The sequence below is a fragment of the Calliphora vicina genome, chromosome 1, assembly GCF_958450345.1.
Source record: "Calliphora vicina chromosome 1, idCalVici1.1, whole genome shotgun sequence".
In the NCBI taxonomy this organism is placed as follows: domain Eukaryota; kingdom Metazoa; phylum Arthropoda; class Insecta; order Diptera; family Calliphoridae; genus Calliphora; species Calliphora vicina.
Window position 1 is genome coordinate 129,256,182 of NC_088780.1, and position 24,315 is coordinate 129,280,496.

At 29.3% G+C, this 24,315-nt stretch overlaps 3 protein-coding genes across 3 annotated transcripts in view; 1 reads left to right on the forward strand and 2 right to left on the reverse strand.

Moving 5' to 3' along the window:
- The window catches only part of TwdlG (TweedleG), a 97,142-nt gene that overhangs the window by 38,948 nt on the left and 33,879 nt on the right, over window positions 1-24,315 (forward strand). The window lies entirely within an intron of this gene.
- On the reverse strand, window positions 8,626-9,573 carry TwdlV (TweedleV). Its single transcript, XM_065508070.1, has 2 exons — window positions 9,559-9,573; window positions 8,626-9,477 (listed from the first exon to the last, which is right to left on the reverse strand). Exons 1-2 carry the CDS (start codon window positions 9,571-9,573, stop codon window positions 8,626-8,628), a joined length of 867 nt encoding a protein of 288 aa, XP_065364142.1.
- On the reverse strand, window positions 22,533-23,289 carry LOC135948920 (uncharacterized). Its single transcript, XM_065498370.1, has 2 exons — window positions 23,275-23,289; window positions 22,533-23,204 (listed from the first exon to the last, which is right to left on the reverse strand). The coding sequence occupies exons 1-2, from the start codon at window positions 23,287-23,289 to the stop codon at window positions 22,533-22,535; spliced, it is 687 nt and encodes a 228-aa protein (XP_065354442.1).

Consider the following 24,315-nt stretch of genomic DNA (forward strand, 5'->3'; position numbering starts at 1 on the left):
TTAACGAGCATAAATCTCTTACAAATTTCATATAGACATAATTAACTTTCATATAGACATAATTAATATAACCAAATTTCATGGCGATCGGTCCAAAATTAGTCATAGCTCCCATATAAGGCCCATAATACCTATAACGATCATAAATCTCTTAAAAATTTTGGTATACACATAGAACTAAACACAAATAACTTTCATATAGACATTAGGGTGGCCCTTAATAAACGAAAGTTGGATTTTGGCCATTCTCACCCCCCAGTTTGGTGAACATTAGTAAAAAAATCATCCTGAAAAAATTTTAGGTAAATCGGTTGGGGTTAAAACGTGCCGCAAGCCCTCTGAAGTTTTGAGATGAATTTACAAGGGGAAAAAATGCATTTTTTTCAGTTTTTGTAAAAATTTTGCCATTAAAAAATTACTTTTGTAATTTAATTTAAAAGAATCGAAATGTGTACGTAATTGTCGTTCTAATGAGACATAAAAAACAGAAATCGGTCAAAAAATGTTAAAGTTATTAAAAATTCGCCAGGCCATTAACGTGTCTCAGGCCACTAGAACATGAAATGTAGGAACAAAATTAACATATTTTGAGAAATATTAAAATAAAAGCTCATTTTTACTTAAAATATGTCCATATTTACTTGTATATGAGTTTTTGTCTTCGTAGGATACCGTTAACCTATTCTTAGGTATGAACAAAAAAATTTAATTTTTTAACGGCAGTTTCAAAACTCCATTTTCAAATTTTTAAAAATTTTGTTAAACAAATTTCAGAATTTTTTGATCATCTCATTGGGATTTATTAAGAGTATAATAGGGAATAAAAATGTGAAAAAATTATGAAAATATCTCTTATAGTTTTTCCGTACCTGCGATTTAAATTTTGAAATTTTCGAGAAAAACCAATTATTTGGCAATTTTTAGGCCAATGAGCTCTATTTTCTTACTCTTATGAATTTTAAGCAAAACTTAATTACTTAGAATATTATAGTCCAGATAATTCTAAATATACTCTGAAACTTTTACTAAAATCGGAAGACGTTAACCCTTAAATCGTGAAGGTCAAAGGTAAAATTTTTCAATATTTGGAATTTCTCTTGGAAAGATTTCGAAATGACGAAATGAAGACGTGCCTTAACCCCAACCGATTTACCTAAAATTTTTTCAGGATGATTTTTTTGCTAATGTTCACCAAACTGGAGGGTGAGAATGGCCAAAATCCAACTTTCGTTTATTAAGGGCCACCCTAATAGACATACATAACATGAACTAATTTCATGGCGATCAGTTTATAATTAGTCATAGCTCCCATCATAGCACTCTTCCAAAAATCAATCATGAAAATAAATTATTGAAATTTTAAAAGAAAAAGATTTTGCTCATTTACTTAGTGTAGGGTTGAGATTTGAAACCGTGAATAGTTTAAAGTTATTGTACAATGACAAAAACTCATACACAATTAAAATATGATAATTTTTTTTCTAAATTTCTTGTTCAAGTGGACACGTTAATGGTCCGGGGAATTTTTAATAACTTTAACATTTTTTAACCAGTGTTTGTCATTTATATCTCATCATAACGACAATTACGTACACATTTCGATTAATTTGTATTCAATTGCAAAAGTAATTATTTAGTAGCAAAATTTTTACAAAAACTGAAAAATTTTAATGTTTTCTCAATTTTAGCGATAATACAGATAATGATATAGGGTTAATCTCCAAAAGATTTACAGCAATTATCATTAATATAAATAAATCTATATATTTCTGTAACATAATGCAGAAAGTTAAGGAGTTTCTCAAATTTATTTCATATAAATAGGACTTTTGACGCATCGAAGTCCAAAATCGTTGTCCGATTTGGCTCAAATTTGCAGCAATTAACTTGTAGACCTGTTTTCACAATATTCCGGCCGGCACCCTTAAAATTCGAACACAAATTTGTTTTCCATACAACTGATTGTCACACTAATGTCCACCCGTCACGTTAGGACTAGGGATTTAATTTCCCAACCTTTTTTGATTCCCGGGAATAGGTACAATTTTTCTCTACATTTCCGGGTACCCGGCTACTTCCGAAATATATACTAATACTGTAAACTATGAATATTATAGCAAAATTTTGTATAAAAACTTAGTGCTATAATCATAAATATAGAGCTTCGTATTAATTAATTCAATTTATGCTTAATTCACTAAAATCTTAATATGTAACTAAAAAAAATGTCAGCCTTTCATTTCATAAATCCATTCCCAATATCTATATATATATATAGCTTCCTTCAAAAGCTTCATTTAAATTGAATTAATTTTGAAGTTAATTAATAACAAAATTTTTTCAAACTTTGAATGGTTAAATTTTTGTTGATTCAAATCTACTGCAAATTGAGTTAAAATGTTTTTTTCTTGTTCTACTAGTGTTTTCTGGAATCTTGGTCAATCTTGGCATTGAAGATTATTCACCTTTATTTTTTTAATTCCCGGAAATCCCGACTAAAAATCCCGGAAATCAGGTAGTGAAAATTTGGCAAAATTCCCGGGAAATTTGATCCGGGAATTCTCGGGATAACCCTAGATACGACCCAAACGAAAGTAGCTCGTTCGGTGAAATTTTCCCACAAATACTCTCTGTTGATAAGGTTTATTTGATATTGAAACTGAGCAATATCAGTCCATGACTTTACGTTACCCCCATACAAATGTCCCCCCGGAATACTCTTTGAACAGTCATAAATATGTTGATTATGTGACAAGCCTTATAAAAGTACATATTGATGACGGATCTACAAAATTCGACACAGACGAATATAATTTTTTGGATTCATGACTTAACTTAATTATCTATTGACTTACCTAACAACCCAGTAAATTACTATTTATTACATAGCTGTCATTAACAAAAGTCAACAGCAACAGAATTTCAACTCTTCTATGTATATTTATAATTATATGTTTTGTCTGATTGGAAATAATATGATTACAATGTGACAATTTATAGTAATTATTGAGGAAGAACCAGAAACACACAGACAAGAGGACAACAGGCCATAAATTGATAAAATGAATAATATATTAACAATTTCACAGCATACTTTAAAAAGTCTCAACAATTAATCATTCACCAAAAAACCTTCAGTTATTGAACTAAACAAAAGACATACGCGTACTTAACACCCTTTTGTTTACAGGTAAATACCGAAACATTTAATGCCGTTACTGCCGCATCTTCTATATACAAACATTTTGTCTAGATTGTTTTATTATTGGTGTGGTCACAAATCTGTCGTAAGCCAAATTACTTTCTTTTAATTTGTTTCAACTACTTCTTCAAACAAAACAAAAACATCAATCTTTGTGTCATTCAAGTGATGTTTGATGATGCGTTAAAATGATAAATATCTTTTTTACGAGATTATTTTTGCGTTTGTTGTCTAAATGCTTATAATGACTAAACTTTTAAAGTGTCATAAGCTGGTGTTATGGTGGTTTGCGTTTTTCCTAAATATTTAACGCGTGCCTTGGCTTTATTTTTTTGGCACAGCTTGTATACATCTTTTCATCTATTCAGTTTTGGGTTTCTTAAAAAAACAATATTGTAAAAATAGATTTTATTATGAATTTTTGGCAAAAGAACTGTCTTATTCTTAGATTTTAATTTTATAATTTTATTTTTAATATTAGTTTTTATAAATTTACATTATCGCTGTCAATCTAAATATAATTTGCAAATATGAGATCTTCAAAGTTGAATTTCTTAATATTGAGAAAAAATACTAGACCTAACAATAAAGGCATGAACTTGATAAGATCTGAAAATCTTGCATCATGGATTTAATACAGTGAAACATTGAAGACGTCTCAGAAAGAACACAAAGTTATTTTTAATAAGTACAATGGTATAATGTTAAAAGCAAGGAAGTAATGGCCTAGTTTTACCTTGATTTATTATAAAAATTCAGACATTTTTCAAATTATTATTTTCGTCCCTAGTATCCCACTAAATTTTATGAAAACAAAATACTAAAATTACGAACCTAAATTTCGAGATATCCTTTCTCTTTCCGATGAAATGTACTTTTGAGTAACAAGAGACTTTTAAGGATTAAGACTTCATTTATAAAAATTGGTCAATTCGTTATAAAAATATATATAAATAAAAATCAAGTGTCGTTCGTTGGTAATTGCATCAGTAGAGAACGGCCGGACCAATTTAGACAATATTTTTTTTTTAAATGTTGGTCATAGCCCAACATAGGTTTTTACGGAATGAAAAATTTACCACGCCCACTTTTACGCTCACTTTTTTCGCTTTATCTAAAATCGGAAAACAACGATTTGTCTAATTTTTTGTTTAAATGATCATAGTAATCAAATTTAAGTTTTTACTGAAAGAAATTTTTTTTTCGATATATCTAAAACCACAGGACGCCTGTACCGATTTAACTAATTTTGTTTAATGTTCGCAATACATAGTCCGCAAAAGTTTTTACATAAATAAAAATTCTCCATGTCCACCAATACGCCTAACTATTAAATACAACTGCAAAATACATCGGTCTGTGATCAATCATATTTCAGACCAAAATTCGATTACTTATATAAAAACTCACAATAGCTTAAATCTATAATAACTTGGCCAATAAGCGTTTAATCAAGAAAAGGAGCTCGATCTGTGATCACTCATATTACTCACCAAAATTCGATTTTTTATATAAAAACTCAAAATATCTAAAATCGCTAATAACTTGGCCAATATGCGTTTAATCAAAAACAGAAGCTCGATCAGTGATCACTCATATTTCTTAACAAAAATCGATTTTTTTATATAAAAACTCAAAATATCTAAATTTGCTAATAACTTGGCCAATCAGCTTTTAATCAAGAAAAGGAGCTAGATCTGTGATCACTCATATTTCTGACCAAAAATCGATTTTTTTATATAAAAACTCAAAATATCTAAATTCGCTAATAACTTTGCCAATAAGCGTTTAATTAAGAAATGCAGCTCGATCTGTGATCACTCTATTTCTTAACAAAAATCGAGTTTTTAAATAAAAACTCAAAATATCTAAATTTGCTAATAACTTGACCAATAAGCGTTTAATCAAGAAAAGGAGCTCGATCTGTGATCACTCATATTTTTGACCAAAAATCGATTTTTTATATAAAAACTCAAAATATCTAAATTCGCTAATAACTTGGCCAATATGCGTTTAATCAAGAAAAGGAGCTCGATCTGTGATCAGTGAGCACTCATATTTCTTAACAAAAATCGACTTTTTATATACAAACTCAAAATATTTAAATTCGCTAATAACTTGGCCAATAAGCGTTTAATCAAGAAAAGGAGCTAGATCTGTGATCACTCATATTTCTGACCAAAAATCGATTTTTTTATATAAAAACTCAAAATATCTAAAATCGCTAATAACTTGGCCAATCAGCTTTTAATCAAGAAAAGGAGCTCGATCTGTGATCACTCATATTTCTGACCAAAAATCGATTTTTTATATAAAAACTCAAAATATCTAAATTCGCTAATACCTTGGCCAATAAGCGTTTAATCAAGAAAAGGAGCTCTTACTTATATAAAAACTCAAAATATGTACATTGATTTACATGTATTCTGTTGTTGCAAGACTTAGGTTTTTGACAACAAACTTAGGTTCTTTGTGTCTCAGTAGCGCTTCTATGTATATTTTATTCTATGGCCTTTATGAATAAAAATTATCATTCAATAATACGTTTTTTTTTCTTTTTAACTATTTTTTACCCTTTTCAAACCGCTTCTCACAAATTCACAAATCGAACACAAGCATTTTTTTAACTTGGGCAGGACAACGTCTGTCGGGTCAGCTAGTATTATCATAAACATAAATACACTTTGTTAAATATGTAACTAAATTCCAATTATCTAGAGAATCCTTGATAGTCCCAATATGGTTAATTTACGATTCACATGATTGTATCAACCGTATATATGGTTACAGTACACAAGTATATGTTTGTGACAAACATTTTTATGATAAAGGACTTACCATATTATGTTGCTCTCGGCTTATGGATATCATTATCTGAGAACAAAATAACTCTTATGATATAATGAGTCATCATGAAAATAGATGTCACAAACAAATACTTGTTTACTGTAACCATATATATGGTTGATACAATCATGTGAATCGTAAATTAATCATATTATGGTTACCACAATCATTTAAATAGTTAATGTATTTATATTATTTAAAAAAAAACTTCTAACAATGTTGAAATGGTTACAGTAAACATACACAACTATATTATTGCGTAATTCCTTTTTATTTCGACCAAGGTTTTATGAAATAAATTAACTACATTGAAATAAATAACAATTCAATTTTATAACTATTCTATAAACATATTTGTCCCATTCACAATTGATATCGTAGCGTAGTATCGTTGTATGTCATAAATATTTTTCGAAACAAAAACAAAACATTAATAAAAAATTACGACATACAACGCTCCGACACCAATTGTGAATTGGACAATTTTATTATTATTATTATCAATACTCAGTCAAAATAAAACTTTTTAATTAATAATTTTTTAACTAATAACACTAGTTTACAACGTTTTTGCTCATGAATTGAAACATAAGGGGATTTGTGTATTTAGGTCTTCTAACTTCGGAAAAAATATTAAAAAAAATCCTGGACGTCAAACTTTTGAGATATTTATTAAAAACGAAACATATAAAAATGTACATTAAATTAGGACAAACAAATTAAAAGTGAAGTGTTTTAGTCATCTTTTTATAATTATTTTCATTTGACTCCCTCACGAGTATTCTCCTAGCATATTCTGAACCCAAAAACCTTGATAATTCCTCTCGAAAAACTTCAAATCTTGATGGAAACGCTCTCCATGTTCGTCACTCATGTGTCCGAATGTAAAAATGGAATTTTGAGGGATATATTTACACCCATCAGTTCTAAATTATGTAATAAATTCGCAACAATATCTCTGTAATTTTGAGTTTTCTTATTCCCCAAAAATTCTTGAACAACAAGTTTCAAAAAAATCCATGCTGCATTTTCAACATCGGTTAATAGACACTCAAATTTGGTATCACCCAAAATTTTTCTTATTTGAGGACCCACAAATATCCCTTCTTTTAATTTAGCCTCAGAAAGACTCGGGAACACGCTGCATAATTATTGAAATGCTGGTTTTGTCTTATCTAAAGCTTTTACGAACTTTTTTAATGTAAATAAGCATTTTGCAGTGTTTGTGTTGTAGGAAAACCTCGATTTGACTGAATAATTTTTCCGCAAATAAAACAGAAATGGTCTGTGTTTATTTTACACATTCAAGAAGACATTTTAAAATAGTTTTTACTTTAGAGTTTTGTATTTAATAGCGATTTATTAACGTTTATCTACAGGAAAGATGTACTTTTAAACAGTATTTATTTTTCCCCGTTAATTTTTTAGGAATTTGTCAAAAAAAATACAACTCTGAAAGTATCTAGTAGCTTCTCCAGAGTGTTGAGTACCCAAAAACGATGTAAATACTAAATTACCACAATTCTGTACTCTACAGTATGCATTAGTAGTACTCAGGGCAGGTGAAAAATAAAAACCCATATATCTCAAAATTTTGACGTATAGGTGGGAAACAAAATATTATCAATTAACTAGCATCCCTAGCTCTTCTCAAAAATATAAGTTTCATTCCATGAGCAAACAAAAATGTTTGATTTGTAAACTAGTGTAATTTTCAATAATGAAAATATAAAATAATTTATAGTATTTTGTAATTTCTTTAGAAATATAATTTCAATAATAATTAACTCCGCCTTTTTTTGGTTATACCAAACCCCTAAGGTGGAGTATATAATTAAAGTTGCATGTTTTTTTATGTATTGTTTATACTTTTATAATAACATTATTAAAATATTATTTTCAAAGTGAAAGTACATCAGAGCGCACCTTCAACTCTATGCACCTTACTAATGATTTGTTATTTTAATTTTTAATTTTTTTTAATGAAAAAATAACAATAAAAAACAAAATTAAATCATGTTGATTAAAAATTACTAAAATCCATAACCTACTGACTTACAGCCAAATAAGCAGAGGGAAACACCAAATCCCCAAAAAAAAACTTATCAGCAAAGTTTAATTAAACCACCAAAAACCAAATAAGAAATAAAAAGAACTCATAATAAACCATTACAAAGTATGATTGATAGATAGATAAATGAATGAACAGTGGTAGAAAGCAAATTTAAAAAAAACAACAACCGATGATCCGAAAAAGGAATGATTGAAATGATCATCATGAAAACGATGAACAGGTCAAGAGCATTAGATATCTTAACGAAATTACAGTCTTCAGCCCGACACAGTTTAAATTAAAAAATAAAATAATTTTTTTTTAGAAAATTTTTTTTAAACAATTTATTACTAAACTGTACAAAGCTCTATTAACTAAACAATACTAAATATGTTTTAACAAAAAAATAATAAAACAAAATTATTAACAAACAACAATAACAATATGTTGTCCTCATTACTTGTTTGTAAACAATTTGAAAAAGTAATGAAGGACTACAAATTCAACTAACTATAGAAATCATTTAATAGAAATTTGGTGGCAAATAAGCATTGTTATTGGTTGCACCGGAAATGGCACCAGTTTGAACACCACCGAAACTGCCAGAGCCTGTTTGAACTCCACCAAAACTGGCAGAGCCACCAACATGAGCACCAACACCAGTGCCAGTGCCAGTGCCAGCACCAAAACCTGAGCCTGCAGCTGCACCAGCATCTCCACCACCCAATGAACCAATAACTGAAGTAACGGGAGCAACACCTTCATCGGTAACCTGGCTGGTACCACCCAAAGCATCGTATTGGGCTTGGATTTGTTCTTGGGCATGATTGGCTTCTTCGTTGGTCTTGTATTTAATGAAGAATACTTCAGGTTTGGCAGTGGTGGTGGCATGTTCAATAACTTCGGCTTGGATGTCGGAAGCATCGGTTTTCTTGCTGAGCACATAAATGACAGTCTTCTCCTCATTGGGAGCAGGGCTAATTTTAATGGCGGTCTTCTTGTTAGACTTAGCTGGGGATTTAATGAAAACAACATTGTAGTTCTTCTTGGGTACACCAACTGTAATGTGTTTTTCTTTGTAGTCTTCCTCTACATCTTCAGGAGCAGAGTGGATAAAGAAACGTTTTGAAACGATTGCTTGTTGCTGTTGCTGATGTTGCTGTTGTTGTTGCTGCACTTGTTGGTGTCCTCCAAAGCCAGATTGTTGAATACTTTGGCCACCTTGGAAGAAAGCACCACCGCCTGTAGCTGAAGTAGCAACACCGCTAAAACTACCACCAAAACCTCCAGCTCCAGATTGTTGCACTGATACAGCACCTTGATTGTAGTTGTAACCCTGAGGTGCAGCCATTGACACGGCACATAAACACAATACCTTTAAATAGAGACAACATTCCAGTTAAATTCCTTTTGTTTTTAATCTATGGAGAGTAACATTGGAATTATTAATACTTACAATGAATCCACGCATTTCAAAGCTTAGGTTTTAACTAAAATAGTTGAATTGAAGTTTTTTGTTATTGAAGTTTTGCTTGCTTTAGCTTTTGAACTTGCACTGACTTCTGTAGCAAGATGCCAACTATTTATATACCACAACCAAATAATGTTACCTCTATGTTCATCATCATAATCACACGAAAATAAGAAACAAACCCAACACTTGTTATTTCTTTTGTAATGATCATCAAAAGAAAAGTAGCAGCAGAGAAAACATAATTTTATTTTATTGCATTCTATTAAAAATATGTTTGAAATTTTGCTGATGCCAGATTAAACTACATATGTACATTCACTATATTATCAGAAGTTAAAAATTGCTTTCATAAATTAAAAAAAAAAAAACATGTATAAATTGATCTTTAATATTTAATTTAAAACATTTAAAATAATTTTTTGCTATTATTTATGTTTTACCCTATATCATGCATATGTAAAAATAGGACATGATATTTTGTATATTAAAATTAAGAACAACTTACTGAATAAAAATGTTGTAATTTCCAATGATTCATATTTTTAAAATAAATACATCAGTGTACCAGCAGACGTTTAGTCTAAAACAGGACGATACTTTGAGATTTGACATTTTTAATAACAATGTTAAATTCATTGAAAAATCCAAGTAGTTTCTAATTTGGCATGGCTTCTTGTAGATCTAATTTCACCCATTATAGCGGGATCTAATTGTCGTATAGTATTTAAATTTTTGTAATGAGTTTGCGATTTTAAGTTTTGATTTTAGCAATTATTTCTAATTATTTTATACATTTATTCCATTTGTCAGTTTATTAGCTTAAGCATAAGGTAAACATTGCTGTGTAGAAAAAGTTTATTGTCTTTAATTTTCAGGCTATTTAGTTTAATTATATCACAGGGTTTATTTTATCTGTAAAAGTTATTTAGAATTATTTTTTTAAACTTTCTTTTTAATATTGAAAATTGTAGTATTTAAACTACACAATATATAAATTTTTGTAACTATTAAGAAGTACAAAGTGGATATCAGATAGTTCCCCCAAAAAATAGACCATGGTGTTATATCACACTATATATCTAATTTGTTTCACTGCGACAAACCACATTTCGTCCATATTACTTTGATTTCAGTTATTAACGTGATTTATTTAAGATAACGGCTAATAATACAACATAAAATAAAAAAATTAACAATAAACAATATTAGACAAAAAGTTATACAAAAAATGTTTTTTTTTAAATTTTTTGTTGTTTGATTGGAGTAAATTATGGTAAAATAATAGATGACACTTTGAAAGTAGACACATTTTTAAGCAAACTCCAACTTTAACCATTTATTTTTATGCCATGGACATTATATTTTCCAAAAACAAAAAGGTAAAATATTTTTTCAGTATCGGCATTCGCAATTTTGATAAATAATTGAAAAATATAAAATTCATGTTCAGAATGAAAAATCAGTAAGAAAACATGAATTACAAGAAGAAATTATACCAACAAATATTTAAAAATTAATTATTTGAATTTTGCATTCGGAAAAAAATTAATTCTAAAAAATAGAGAATGAAAAAGGCAAAAAAAAAATATGTTAATTATAATTATGAAAATCATAATTATGAAAATCACACCGCAGATGAAGGCTGTTTTACTGAACATTTTACCATCAAAAAGTCATTTTCGTGAAAATCAAAGATAGGGAGTTTTGAATATATGCCCTCAATATGTAATTTTTTTTGAAATTGGAAATATTATCGTTTTAAAACTGTAAAATACCCGAGTTGTCCTACTTTGGGACCCCTGGCCGCCCCCCAAATGGGCCCATGTGATCCTAATTCAAAACATAAACTTGAAAGCACTTTATCTTTTTTTGTCCAATTTCATTCAAATCGGACTAAAAGTTTAGCAGTTACAGATTTACTTCCCTCTTTTTTTCTATACCACTGTGCGTCATCTAAAAATCCAATGCTGAAAATTTTAAGATTTGTGTCAAAGTCGGAATATACAAATAGTTTTATAGTATATTACAAATAGTTTTAGCATTTCATTTACCCAAATATAAAACTTAAAAATTATCTGGCATCGATATTATAACTTAATATAAAAGAAGTGAGAGTATTATATTCAGCTGTGCCGTATCTTGTATACCGTCCATCAATATGTGGTTTTTCAAAAATACCAAAAATGGAGAAAGGCTTGGACCTTTCGCAAATTTTGAAATTAATTATTTTCTGTAATACTTCCCAAAATGTTACCTTTCAGAAAAATATAAACGCATTATTTACTTTGTTTTTATTTTATGTATAACTAAACATTAACGTAAAAAATTCTCGAAAAAAATACTTTTTTATATACCACGTGTTTCTTTTGATGGCTTCCACTTGATGGCGTTTCTGACGAAATGATGAGACCTTCCAAGCAATTCCGCAATAAAATCAAGTGTTTTTCCTTGGTCACGTAACTTTTCCACTATTATCCTTTCTTCAGGAGTGCAATGTACATTACGACCCATCTTTTCGTAAAAATAATATTATTTTATAACATTTTTTCAAAAATAATATTTCATTTACCTTACATTTAATTATGTTCAGAAAATTTATCCAAATTATAAGGTAAATTCAAACAAAAAATATAATCCTTTAAAATAAGTCTATTATTTTGCACAAATTATATTTTAACTTTTCTTAAAATGTTTACGAAAGCACATAAAGGAAAGAAAGAAACTTCTTAAAAATACCCATTATTTTTAGTATTGACAATATCAAAAATAACGGTACCAAAAATTCCTAAGAGAATGTTTTTTTAAGAGTGTTAAATCGAAGAGAAAATATTTGATATACAATAGTCTATTATATTGCACAGCACTGTAAATGCACATAACTTTTGACTCAGTAGAGGTTTTTAAACAGTTCTTTCTAAGGAATATTACTAAATTTGTTGTTAATTCTAAAAATTATATTTCAAAATCGGGAAGATTTTGGTCCGTTATTAGCAAAATAGCAGGCTAAGGTAGGTAAAACAAGTAAGAGAGCTATATACGGCTTTGCCGAATCTTAAAATCTTAATTCTAAATATTTTTAGCTAAACAAAATTTATTTTTTTTCCCAAAGTGTTTTAATTTTTTGGAAAAAAATTTTTTTCCTATGTTTTTTTAAATTTAATTTTTTTTTTAAAAATTTTAAACATTTTAAACATTTTCTTTTTGTTTTTTTTTAAATTTTTTTTTAATATTTAGCGAAAAAAAACTTTTGTTAAAAAAAATTCGGGTTAAAAAATAATTTTTCCGATTTTGACCCATTGTAGGTCCAACTTACTATGGTCTTATATACGTCATTGCAAAGGTCTTTGAAATATATATCATTATCCATATTGGCTATATTATTGACTTAATAGTCCAGATATAGGTAAAAATAGGTCAACAATCGAGGTTGTCCACGATTCATACATAAATATCCGGAGATATTGATGTATGTAAGTTATTTATTTGTGGGCTTAAGAAAGCTGATTTCAACAAACAGACGAACAGATAGACGGACATGGCTTAATCGAAAAATGTAGAAATTACAAACGGAATGACAAAACTAAATTTTTAATTTTTAAAACTAAATTTTTAATTTTCAAATGAGAATAACTCGTAAACTATAGAAGATAATATATCGCTGTGTCCTAAAGATCTCTTATAGTAGATTCTATGTAAATAAAAATTTTTAAAATCGAATCGATAACAAGAATTTGGCGTCATGTTTAATTTTTGATATACCCTAGGTGCCCCACCGAGGACATTTTGGCTCGGTACCCGCTTGGTGTTTTAAGCTCAAATTTAAAACTTAAACTGACCAACACCTCCTCTATTGCCATTTAGGAAATTTCATTAAAATCGGGCTATCCGTTTAGAAGTTAAAGATTTATTTCCATTTTTTTCAGTTCTCCCACTGTGCATCATTGCGTATGAGTTATAAATTAAGTGCATTTTTAATAAGACTATATGAAAAAATATTTATTATTACTACTTGACATTTATAGTTAACTACATGAATGAGTTTTCAAAATATAAAATGAACATCAAAAAATGTTGGAGGTTAAACTATAATTAAAAACACTATTTGTCGACAACTATACTTTCTCAATATTTTTTTATTTTCCAACTTACTTTCTGCTCCAAACAAATTACTTTATTATTATTAATAAAAACAATTTTGTAAGCGGAAATAAAACTACACACATTAACATCACATGAGGATTTTGTTTTGTGTTTATAATAAATCCAAAATTTTGTAATAAATTTGTTATGTCAATTAATTATAGATGAATACACCCAAAATAATAATAATAATACTCACATCATCATTACCATTGTGTGAGACGTTTTTGCCGAAAATTTCTTGACCAAAAATCATATTCAAAAATAAAGCCAGTAGCCGTTTGAAAAAAAACGTCATCATTGCGTGATCAAATCATATGTAAAACACCTACGGCAAAGCAGACACTTATTTAATTTAATTTTTTTATTTAAAAAAAAGTATCATCATGAGTATGGATAAGACAGGGTTTGTTCTACTTGTTTACTATTAGGTGTATGACTTCAAAATGTGGGATATACAATAGATGGCGTATCTTTTAAACGCGGTTTTTGTTAACTTATATGTCATTTTAAAGGGTATTTTTCGAAAATGTCGAACTTTGTACCAACAAAGCGTCATATGCGAGAAGTTTTGCTTTACTTCTTTAATTTGGAAAAAAGTGCCTGTGAAGCATACCCACTACTCACCAAAGCTTGGTGCGTAGTGATTTTGAGACGGAAGACAAAGATCGCCCAGGGCAGATAAAAAAGTAGGAAAACCAAGAATTGGAGGCACTACTCCATGAAGATTGTTGTGAAACTCAACAAAAACTTGCAAAATCATTGTGAGCTGCTACTAATGTTTATCCGACTTCGAAAAACCCGTTTTGTCGGTTAACCGACTTCGAAAAAACCGGTTAACCGACACACATATGTAGTGAAGAAAACATAATATGCCCAATAAAGTATACAAAGGTATAACATTTTTGGTTTTTAGTAGTTAGGATTGGTTAATATTAAATGCAAAAGCGCTAAGTCCATTTTATTTTAAAAAAATTTCAAAATTATTATCTCAGTCAAATTGAATTGAGTATAAATACGTTACTAAATATATAATACTTGTTTTAATTATTGGTTTATTAAATTAAATTTCAACCAAAACCAAAATTATTAAATATTTAATAAAAATTCACTATTTTTATACCCTACACCACCATAGTGGGGAGGGCATAATGCGTTTGTGCAGATGTTTGGAACGCCCAAAAATATTAGTCTAGCACCCACCTTAAAGTATACCGATCGACTTAGAATCACTTTCTGAGTCGATTGAACGATGTCCGTCCGTCCGTCTGGTTGGCTGGCTGGCTGGCTGTCATGTTAACCTTGTGCGCAGAGTGGCAATTTTGAAGATATTTCAATCAAATTTCGTACATATTACTATTTCGTACATATTACATATAACAAGGACCGAGCCTATTGAAACTGGCTGAAATCGGTCCATTATTTCACCTATTCCCCATACAAATGTCCTTGCGAAATTGGACTTTATCGGTCATAAATGTTTAATTTATAAATTTATCTCCACAAATTGTGCTCCAAATAAGTTTTATATATACAAAATTCATGTCACGAAATTTTGTTACGATCGGTCCATAATTAGTCATAGTTCCCATATAGACCCGCTTCCGAAAATCACTTTAACGTGCCTAAATCGCTTAAAAATGTTGGTATACTCACAAAATTCAACATAGTAAACTTTCATATAGACATAAATCACACGACCTAATTTCATGGTGATCGATCCATAATTGGTCATAGCCACCAAATCACTCAAAAATATAAATTATTGAAATTTTAAAAGAAAAATGTTTTTGCTCTTTTACTTAGTGTAGGGTATTATATGGTCGGGCTTGACCGACCATACTTTCTTACTTGTTTATTAAATATTTAATAATTTTAAAAATTTATTATCACCACGACTTTCCGATATGAAACATAAAATGTTCCAAGTCCCAAAAAAAGGACATATAAGATGCAAACGCTCTTCTTCTTGACTGCGATTACTTGCCATTATAACTCCAAATAATTAATAAATCTCCATTATTAGATTTCAGAAATATTTCAGATCATGGATTTTAGACAGTTTATTTCTGAAAGGAACTTTGTACTAAGCTAACGAAATGATTAATAAATTAAATTTTAAGAACAAAACACACTAATGAAGTCAAATTTATTGAAAGAATGTATGTACATTAAATTCAATTTAACATTTGGTAAAATCATCCCTAAGTTTATAATGAATCAGTAGTAAGATTTAGTCTAAACTTTTAGAATTATGAGAAATTTAATTTTAATTTTTAATAATTTCATTATTTGCAATTGATTCTGAAAAAGTTTTTAAGTCCTCTAGTATCCATAATCACTTTAATTCTTAAAAATTTGTTGCGAAAGAGGTTCATATTGTTTAAATGTTTTATAAAACTTGCGATTTACTCATTTTAGTCCGAAATTTTAAAAACCGGTTAACCGAGTGATATAAACCGGTTAACCGAAAATCAACATTTGAAATTAACCGGTTCGCAAAAGTCGAGATTTCAAAGAAAAACCTGTTTATAAACACTAGCTGCTACTCAAGCAGCAATTTCAAAATATTTGCAGGGATTTTGGATACCATACGAATTGAAGCCGAGAGACCTTGAAAGAAGATTTTGCATGTCGGAATTGATGCTTGAAGGCTATAGAAGAAAATAAGTTTTGCAACGAATCATTACCATAATCCGAAGAGTAAGAAATCGAAACTAAAGCCAAATATCCAAATGAATTTGGGTCCTATCTATTATTAGCTGCTGAAATCTGACCAGACCATAATAGGGAACATATACCGAATGCAAATGATTTGGTTGAAGCGAGCATTGGCCAAAAAACGCTATATGCGAGCAGACATGAAACCGTAATATTTCATTATGACAACGCTCGGCCAATTGTTGCAATACCCTTTCACTTCATTTAGTATGAAATGGTTGGGAAATTTGGTTTCACCCGCTTTATAGTCCAGATCATACTCCGTCCGACTACTATTTGTTTCGATCGATGCAGAACTCTTTTCTCTGGGATACGCTTTACTTTGGAACAGAATATCCGATATTGGCTTAATTCGTTCTTGTCCTCAAAAGATGAGTCGTTCTTTTGGCTCGGAATCCATATGTTGCCACAATGCACATAGGTCTAGAAATACACAATTTATGGCCAACACTAAAATCTTGCGATGACATTTTTGGTACTGCAATGTGGAAGTAAACACTTGAAATATACTTATGTGGACTTTTGTTTTTTAAAAAACCTACTACACGTTACAACGCGATAAAACAAAAAAAAAATATTTTTCGTAAATTAAAAAAAAAAATATATTCCTATCATGTTGGTACTATGCTTATCCAACAGATTTTTTAGTTAAATAAAGAAAATAATAAAAAATTTCTTATTTAGATTATAGTTGATATAATTTATATGTCAAAAGTTAAATCTTAAAAAAATTTGTTGATGTGCAGAATATATTAGATATATTTTATTTATTATTATTATTTTTTTTTATTTTTATACAGATTCAGTTAAGAATAAAACAAGATGTTTACAAGTGTTGAAAAAATTATCAAACAGCGAACTTAGACCAATATGTTAGGAATTATTTGCAATCAATATATTTTGCCATAACTTGCCCGTTTCGTTAAAAATAGCAATTTCTTAAGATTTGTTTTGCTTCAAAAATTTAGTTTTTTTCAAAAATTTTATTTATATTCATTAAAACTTCGACTTTAATTAAGAATAATACAAAATGTTTAAAAGTGTTGAAAAAAATATAAAAACCCGAAATTATGCAAATATGTTGGAAAATTTTTGCAATCAAATTGTTTTATCATGACTTGCCCGTTTTGTTAATAATTGACATTAAGCTAATTTTTACTTAAAATATTTTTTTGGAATTTTTATATGGAATTTAAACAAAGATAAAACAAAATGGTTAAAAGTGTTGAGAAAAGTATATAAACCCGAAATTAGAGCAATATGGTGGAAAATATTTGCAATCAATTTACTTTACCATAACTTGTCCGTTTTATGAAAAATTAAAAATTTTTAAGCAAATTATTACTCAAAAAATATATTTTTTTTGGTCATAAACATTTTTTGGTTCTAATTTTTAATACAGACTTTAATTAAGAATAAAACAAAATGTTGAGAAAAATTTTAAAAATCGAAATTAATCCAATATGTTGGGAAATATTTGCAATTAATTTATTTTACCATAACTTGCCCGTTTAATGCAAAATTTACATTATTTAAGCTAATTATAACCTCAAAAATTTATATTTTAAGTTATAAAATTTTTTTTAATACAGACTTAAAATAAGAATAATACGAAATCTTGAAAAGTGTTGAGTGTGAAATATTAGCACATTAAAAATAAATTATTTAATTAAAAATTTTTTTTTTTTAAATTTTTATTGGTCACAAAAGTGTTAATAAGTGCTAAAACTTATTTCAACCACTCACTTATTAGTATTCAATTAATTTTCAACGTAAAAAAGAAAGTATATGGTTTTGGCCAAAAAAAACTATACTCCAGACCTATGTGCAATGATGGGAAAAGGTCATAGCTAACAATGGCCTATTTAAATTGTACAAAAGCTTCAAAATAAAAGCTAAAAATTTAAAAAAAAATTTCGCATTTTTACACAACCAATAAAATTTTAATACAGATTTGATAAAAATATAAGACTAAATAATATTCAAAATGTTTCTCATTATTTAAGTATTCGCATCCCATGTTTGGTATATTTAAGTATATAGATATATACATAAATATACAAAACTTGTTAACTATTATTTATATTATACTAATTATTTTTTATTTAAAATTTATTTTTGTAATATTGACATTATTATTGTATATATATTGTTTTAAATTATGGTATTTTAATTTAATGTCAGTAATTTTATTAAATTTGCATAAATACACATCCAAAACTAAATAAATATTATAAAAATACAATAAAATTTAGTAGCTCCTCAAATGCTGCAGAAATTTGCATAATTTGAACATTAATCAAGTTTGCTACTGTAAAATATTGTTCGTATCTGTCAATGCAATAACCACTTTCAAACTGTATACTTCATTTTATGTATCTGTTAGAAATCCAATATGAACCATGATCAGAGTTCAATTTCGTTTATACGCTTAAGAGTTAATGTAATTAATATGAACGTTGATTTGTTTATCTTTAAATTCGAAGAAACAAATTATTAGAAATTCCAATAAAATTAACTTAAATAACTTTGACACAAATAGTAGACATGATGTTACCAATCAATTAATTCATGGTTTATTAAGACTTTTAACTAAATGAAAAGGTATTTTGTGCAAAATAGTATTTTAATGATAAAGAAAATTTGCTTTCTTTGGGTGCAATAAAAAATAAATTAATTTTGATTTTAATTCGTTTTTTTTTTCTAATTCAGGTTATTTAGTACGAGTACTTGTAATTGAAATACTTACACTTAACATAGTATGATACTAGCCCAACCCTTTTAATTTATATAATTCAGCATACAAAACATTTTTGAGTATTTTCACCAGACAACATGAATAAGATATAACGTAATATTTAGTTTTAGTAAAATTAAAAAAACCTAGTTTTAAACATACTTCTTCATTATGGGAAGAAATATATAGGATGATCTCAAAAATAAGTTCATTGTTTCACACTTAGATAATAATGTTGTTGATTTAACTGCTCATGGGCTCATATGCAATATGATATTGCCAATATTATATTTTTTGATATTTTCGGATTTGACATCTTCGATTTTAATGAAATTTACTACACATATTATGGTTCCAAGGGGTTCCTCAAATCAATGACTTTTTCATCGGAAACCCATCGGAATGAGTTTTCATTGAAAGAGTCAATGATATGAGGAACATATTGGATTATTATGTATGTGGTAAATTTCATTAAAATCGGAAATGGTAAATCCGAATGCTGTCGGATCTTCTCCATTACCAGTTTACAATTGTAAAATTTAAAAATGTTTTCTAGTAATTGTTCATTTTCCATTTCCAAAAAGTTACATTGAAATCATCACTTAGTTCAAACCACTTTAGACTTTACTCAAGCTGTATCGAAAATACTTAGATATTGATAGACAAAACAATGGAAGAGAATGGAAGAAATATACACAATTTCTCGGTTGGTATTATATTGAACACATCATTCAATTATTGCAAGACTTTTTCATATTTCTTTAAAAATCTTGGATGGCGACTACATGCATCACCAGCAACTGACACACGCATTTGATCGAGTTTGTGAAAATACAAAGGATTCATATGTAAATATGGGCAACATAATTTCATATGTTAACCTTTTTTGTAAAGCTCCATATAGATTACAAATAAAGTCAGAAATTTATAATATAAATATTGGGTCACATGAATTAAGACGATAAAATATCATGCCACTAATTATAACAAAAATATATGACAAATCTTTAGATCAAGGTTGTAAACGAAGCTCTACAAAAGGTTGCTTGTCAACCCTAGCATAAGTCCTAAGTTGATTATTTAGATATACAGTGTAACAGTGCCGAATATCTGCACCGAATTCCGAGATCTGCTTGCATTTGGATCACATGTGTATTACGCACTATTTCTCCAGAGGGTCTGAATATTACATCTAACTTTCAGAAACCTTCATTTGGAAACCCAATGATTTAGGGCATGATGCCCTCGTACTTGAAACAAGAACACGATATACGCTGACGAGATAAACTGTGCTGTATACTCTCAGGTCTAATTCGATGAACTCGAGATAAAGTTCTTTTATTAAACTTCTAATAGTGGTGCCCAGATAGACTAGACGGTAGTGTGCTGGACTATCAATCCAAGGGTTGCTGGTTCGATTCCTGCCAGAGACTCCGGGTGTTTATGCAGATAAGCAAAACGATTCGCATTTTGTGTTTGTTTTTAAAAAAAATCCCTTCTCTAGATGAAGGATGATGGTAATATTAACGAGTCATTGTAAACTTTCAGTGCATGACTGCTCAAACAGTATTGCGGGGGGACATTTGTATGGGGGCTTGGTGAAATCATGGACCGCTATTGCCTATTTTCAATACCAAACAAACCTTAACCTTCTAATGCCCTAGCATACCCAAGGCCCTCAACGCAAAAATCAAATATAACTGATTTTGCATTTCAAAAACTCATGTAACAGTTGCAAAAAAATATACTTAAATTATTTTAAAAAGCTTCCAAAGTTTTTGAAATGAAATATCATTTATATTTGCATTTATTGGCATTTATCGATGAGTGCCTTGTGGCATGCTTACGCATTAGAGGGTTAACAGAGAGTATTTGTGGAAAATTTCAGCTAGCTTCTTTCATTTTTGCCATATTACGTCGGACGGACATAGCTAGATCGTCTTAGAATATTATGAGGACCCATAATATTTCGATGTGTTACAAATTGAATGACAATATCAATATACTTCTATCTTTTTTAATGGTGGGTATTTCAGTCCATTAGTTCAGAAAGTAAACTTATTAGATCTGTCTTCCCCTGGTATTTGTCATGCCATAAACCCATGTCCTATTTTAGTTTTAGTATAGTTTAGAAGACTGGAGAACTATGGGTTCAATGTGATTCCCTTCAAGACAAAATTAAGTAAAATATTTTCCTCAAACATTTCCTTGGTCATTGATCTTATTATTTAAAAATCGATGATGGGAAATTATTTTTTTTCTAAAGCAATAATTTAAATTAAATACACCTGTTACAGCTATTTAGCTCGCTTTCCTGTTCCAATGCTAGTCGGAATTACAGATTTTCTTCAGAAATATTTACAGTTAAACGTTAAAATAACAAAATTAATTGGGGGTTTCAAACGGTCTGCTATTACGTCATATTGTCATAATGCCCTAACACATTATGATAGTTTAAACCAGCGAAATGCAAACTCACACCACTACAGTTTTTAGATATTGTAGTTGTATGAGTTGAGAATTATTCTCTGGCAAAAACAAATAGCTGAAATAATGAAATAAACAAGCATAAAAGCGTAACACAACCTGCTTCTATCAATGCTCATGCGAGACTGACTGTTTTTATACAATGTGTGTGCTATCGTACATGTGAAAATAAAAACAAGAGAGCTCATTTGAGAGCTCTTTGCATTTCGCTGGTTTAAACAAATCTTTGTTCTGCTTCAAACAAAAAAGTTCTAAACTAAAATGACATTTGGTCAATTCACAAAGTCTCCTATTATGTCATAATATCCTAATATTTCACAATGGTTTGAAAATGTTGTTATTGCCTTTCAAGAAAAAAATTTCCTAAAATAATACTAGTATTTATGCTATGTTTATTGTGTTATAGTAACCAACCAGCTGAGACCTGTGCCTAACACCTAAGAGTCGAATAAGCCGAGCCACCGAGTCGTGAAATATTAGGACATTACGACAATATGACATGATAGGAGACCTTGTAAAATGACCATTTCTTTTTAAAAAAATAAGACTTTTTAGTTTGAAGCACAACAACAATTTGATAAAACTATCATTATGTATTAGGACATTATGAAAATATGACTTAATAGCAGACAGTTTAAATCCCCCAAAATATATTCCAATTTTGAATTTGACAACGATTTTCTGTTAATAAGAAATACCAAAAATAATTTCTTTATAGTTACATTTAATACAAACAAATTGAACGTTAACAAAAAATAAAACAAAAATTAATTACATAAAATCTAAATAACAATTCTGTGGCAACAAAAAAGTCTATCACACATCAGTTCAAATGACCGAAGGTCAAACTACTTTCTAAATAAACTCCTTTTTAATGTTTCTTCACGGGTGGCAAATAAGCAGTGTTAGCAGCACCATGGCCAGCAGAGTCAGAGCCGATACCTGATCCTGCTCCTACACCAGCACCAACATTAGCACCATGACCATCTAAGGAACCGATAACCGAGGAGACTGGAGCAATACCTTCATTGGAAATGACAGTAGAACCGCCCAAACGATCGTATTCAGCTTGAATGCTGTGTTGGGCATGTTCAGCTTCTTCGTTGGTCTTGTATTTAATGAAGAATACTTCGGGTTTGGCAGTGGTGGTATGAGGCTCTTCAATATGAGCGGTAACTTCATTTTCACCAGCTTTCTTAGCCAACACATAGATGACAGTCTTCTCTTCGTTAACGGCAGGAATGACACGGATCTTGGTTTTTTGAGCGGCACCGGCGGGCGATTTAATGAAGACAACATTGAAATTCTTACGGGGTTGACCAATGACAATGTCCTTTTGTTGGATTTCTACTTCTTCTTCCTCTGGGGCAGAGTGAATGAAGAAGCGTTTGGAGACCAAGGGTTGTTGTTGATAACCCTGGACACCGTGGCCGTCAAAACCAGAGCCTGCACCAGCACCGGGAGCCAAATACTGATTACTAGGCTGGCTGGGATAGTTGTATCCTTGAGGAGCAGCTACAGCCAAAGCAGCAAAACACAAAATCTATAAATCAAAACAAAAACAATTAATTAATCCTTAAGAATGATTCTTTTTGGTGGTGGATGTCACTTACAATAAAACCACGCATGTTCTTGCTTAATTTGAGTTTATTGTTAGAGGAGAAGGAGTTTAGTTAAATGAGGTGATGTTCGTTGAACAGTTGTGTTTGGAATATGTTTTCCAAGTTAAATGTTATAAGTATTTATAGTTGCTCTAGAAATTTATTAAACGATCATTAATTTAACGAGTATTTTGTTCAATTGCCAACAAACTAAACCATCATCATTAGTGTTAAATAGTTGGAGACGATCGTTTGTCTTTTTTTCAATTTGTTGTTTTATTTTTAATTGTTTCAAACATTTTATGTTGCCCTTATGCTAATAGTCTGTTGCAATTTTTAAGACGTGATGTTGAGTATTTTGTTAAAAACATAATTTTAATTACCTTTATCTTCAGATATTTTTTAATTTATTTTCGCTATACTGGGACCTTCACTTGATATAAATCAGTTTTTTTGTTTCTTCATTCATAGGTACTACTTAAAACTGCAACAAATTTTAATTCAAAGTTGTATTTCATTGTACCTCAACTCAGTGGGTGAGTATACCTGAAGTGCATTGTTTTGAAGGGAAGTACGGCCATACGCAGAGTTGATGATTTTAAAAATAAAATTATTTTTGTCTAGTGTGAAAAATTTAATATTTGAAATTAATAATATCGTGGTTTTACTGTTTATAATTTAAATATCAATTTCACTTTGTTGATTTAATTGTGCCTAGAGCACGCGAAAGTGTGAAAAAAGTCATAAAAAATATATTATGTGTTTTAATTATCCATAACAGACTTCAAAAACATTTAATTTATCTATATTAAACACCTTTCTTTTGTGCTCTCTCCTATGTAAAATTTTGCCAATATAAGTAAATTATCACCCAGATTGGAACAAAGGTAATTTTTGAATGATAGTAAACAAGCATGAATTTCAATCGGGTAATTCCGATCTATACATAAATATATAGTGTTTTTCGGAAGTGGGCTTTATATGGGAGCAATGATCATTTATGGACCGATCTACATGTAATTTTTTTCTATAAAAAGTAAAGAAATTTCCGGA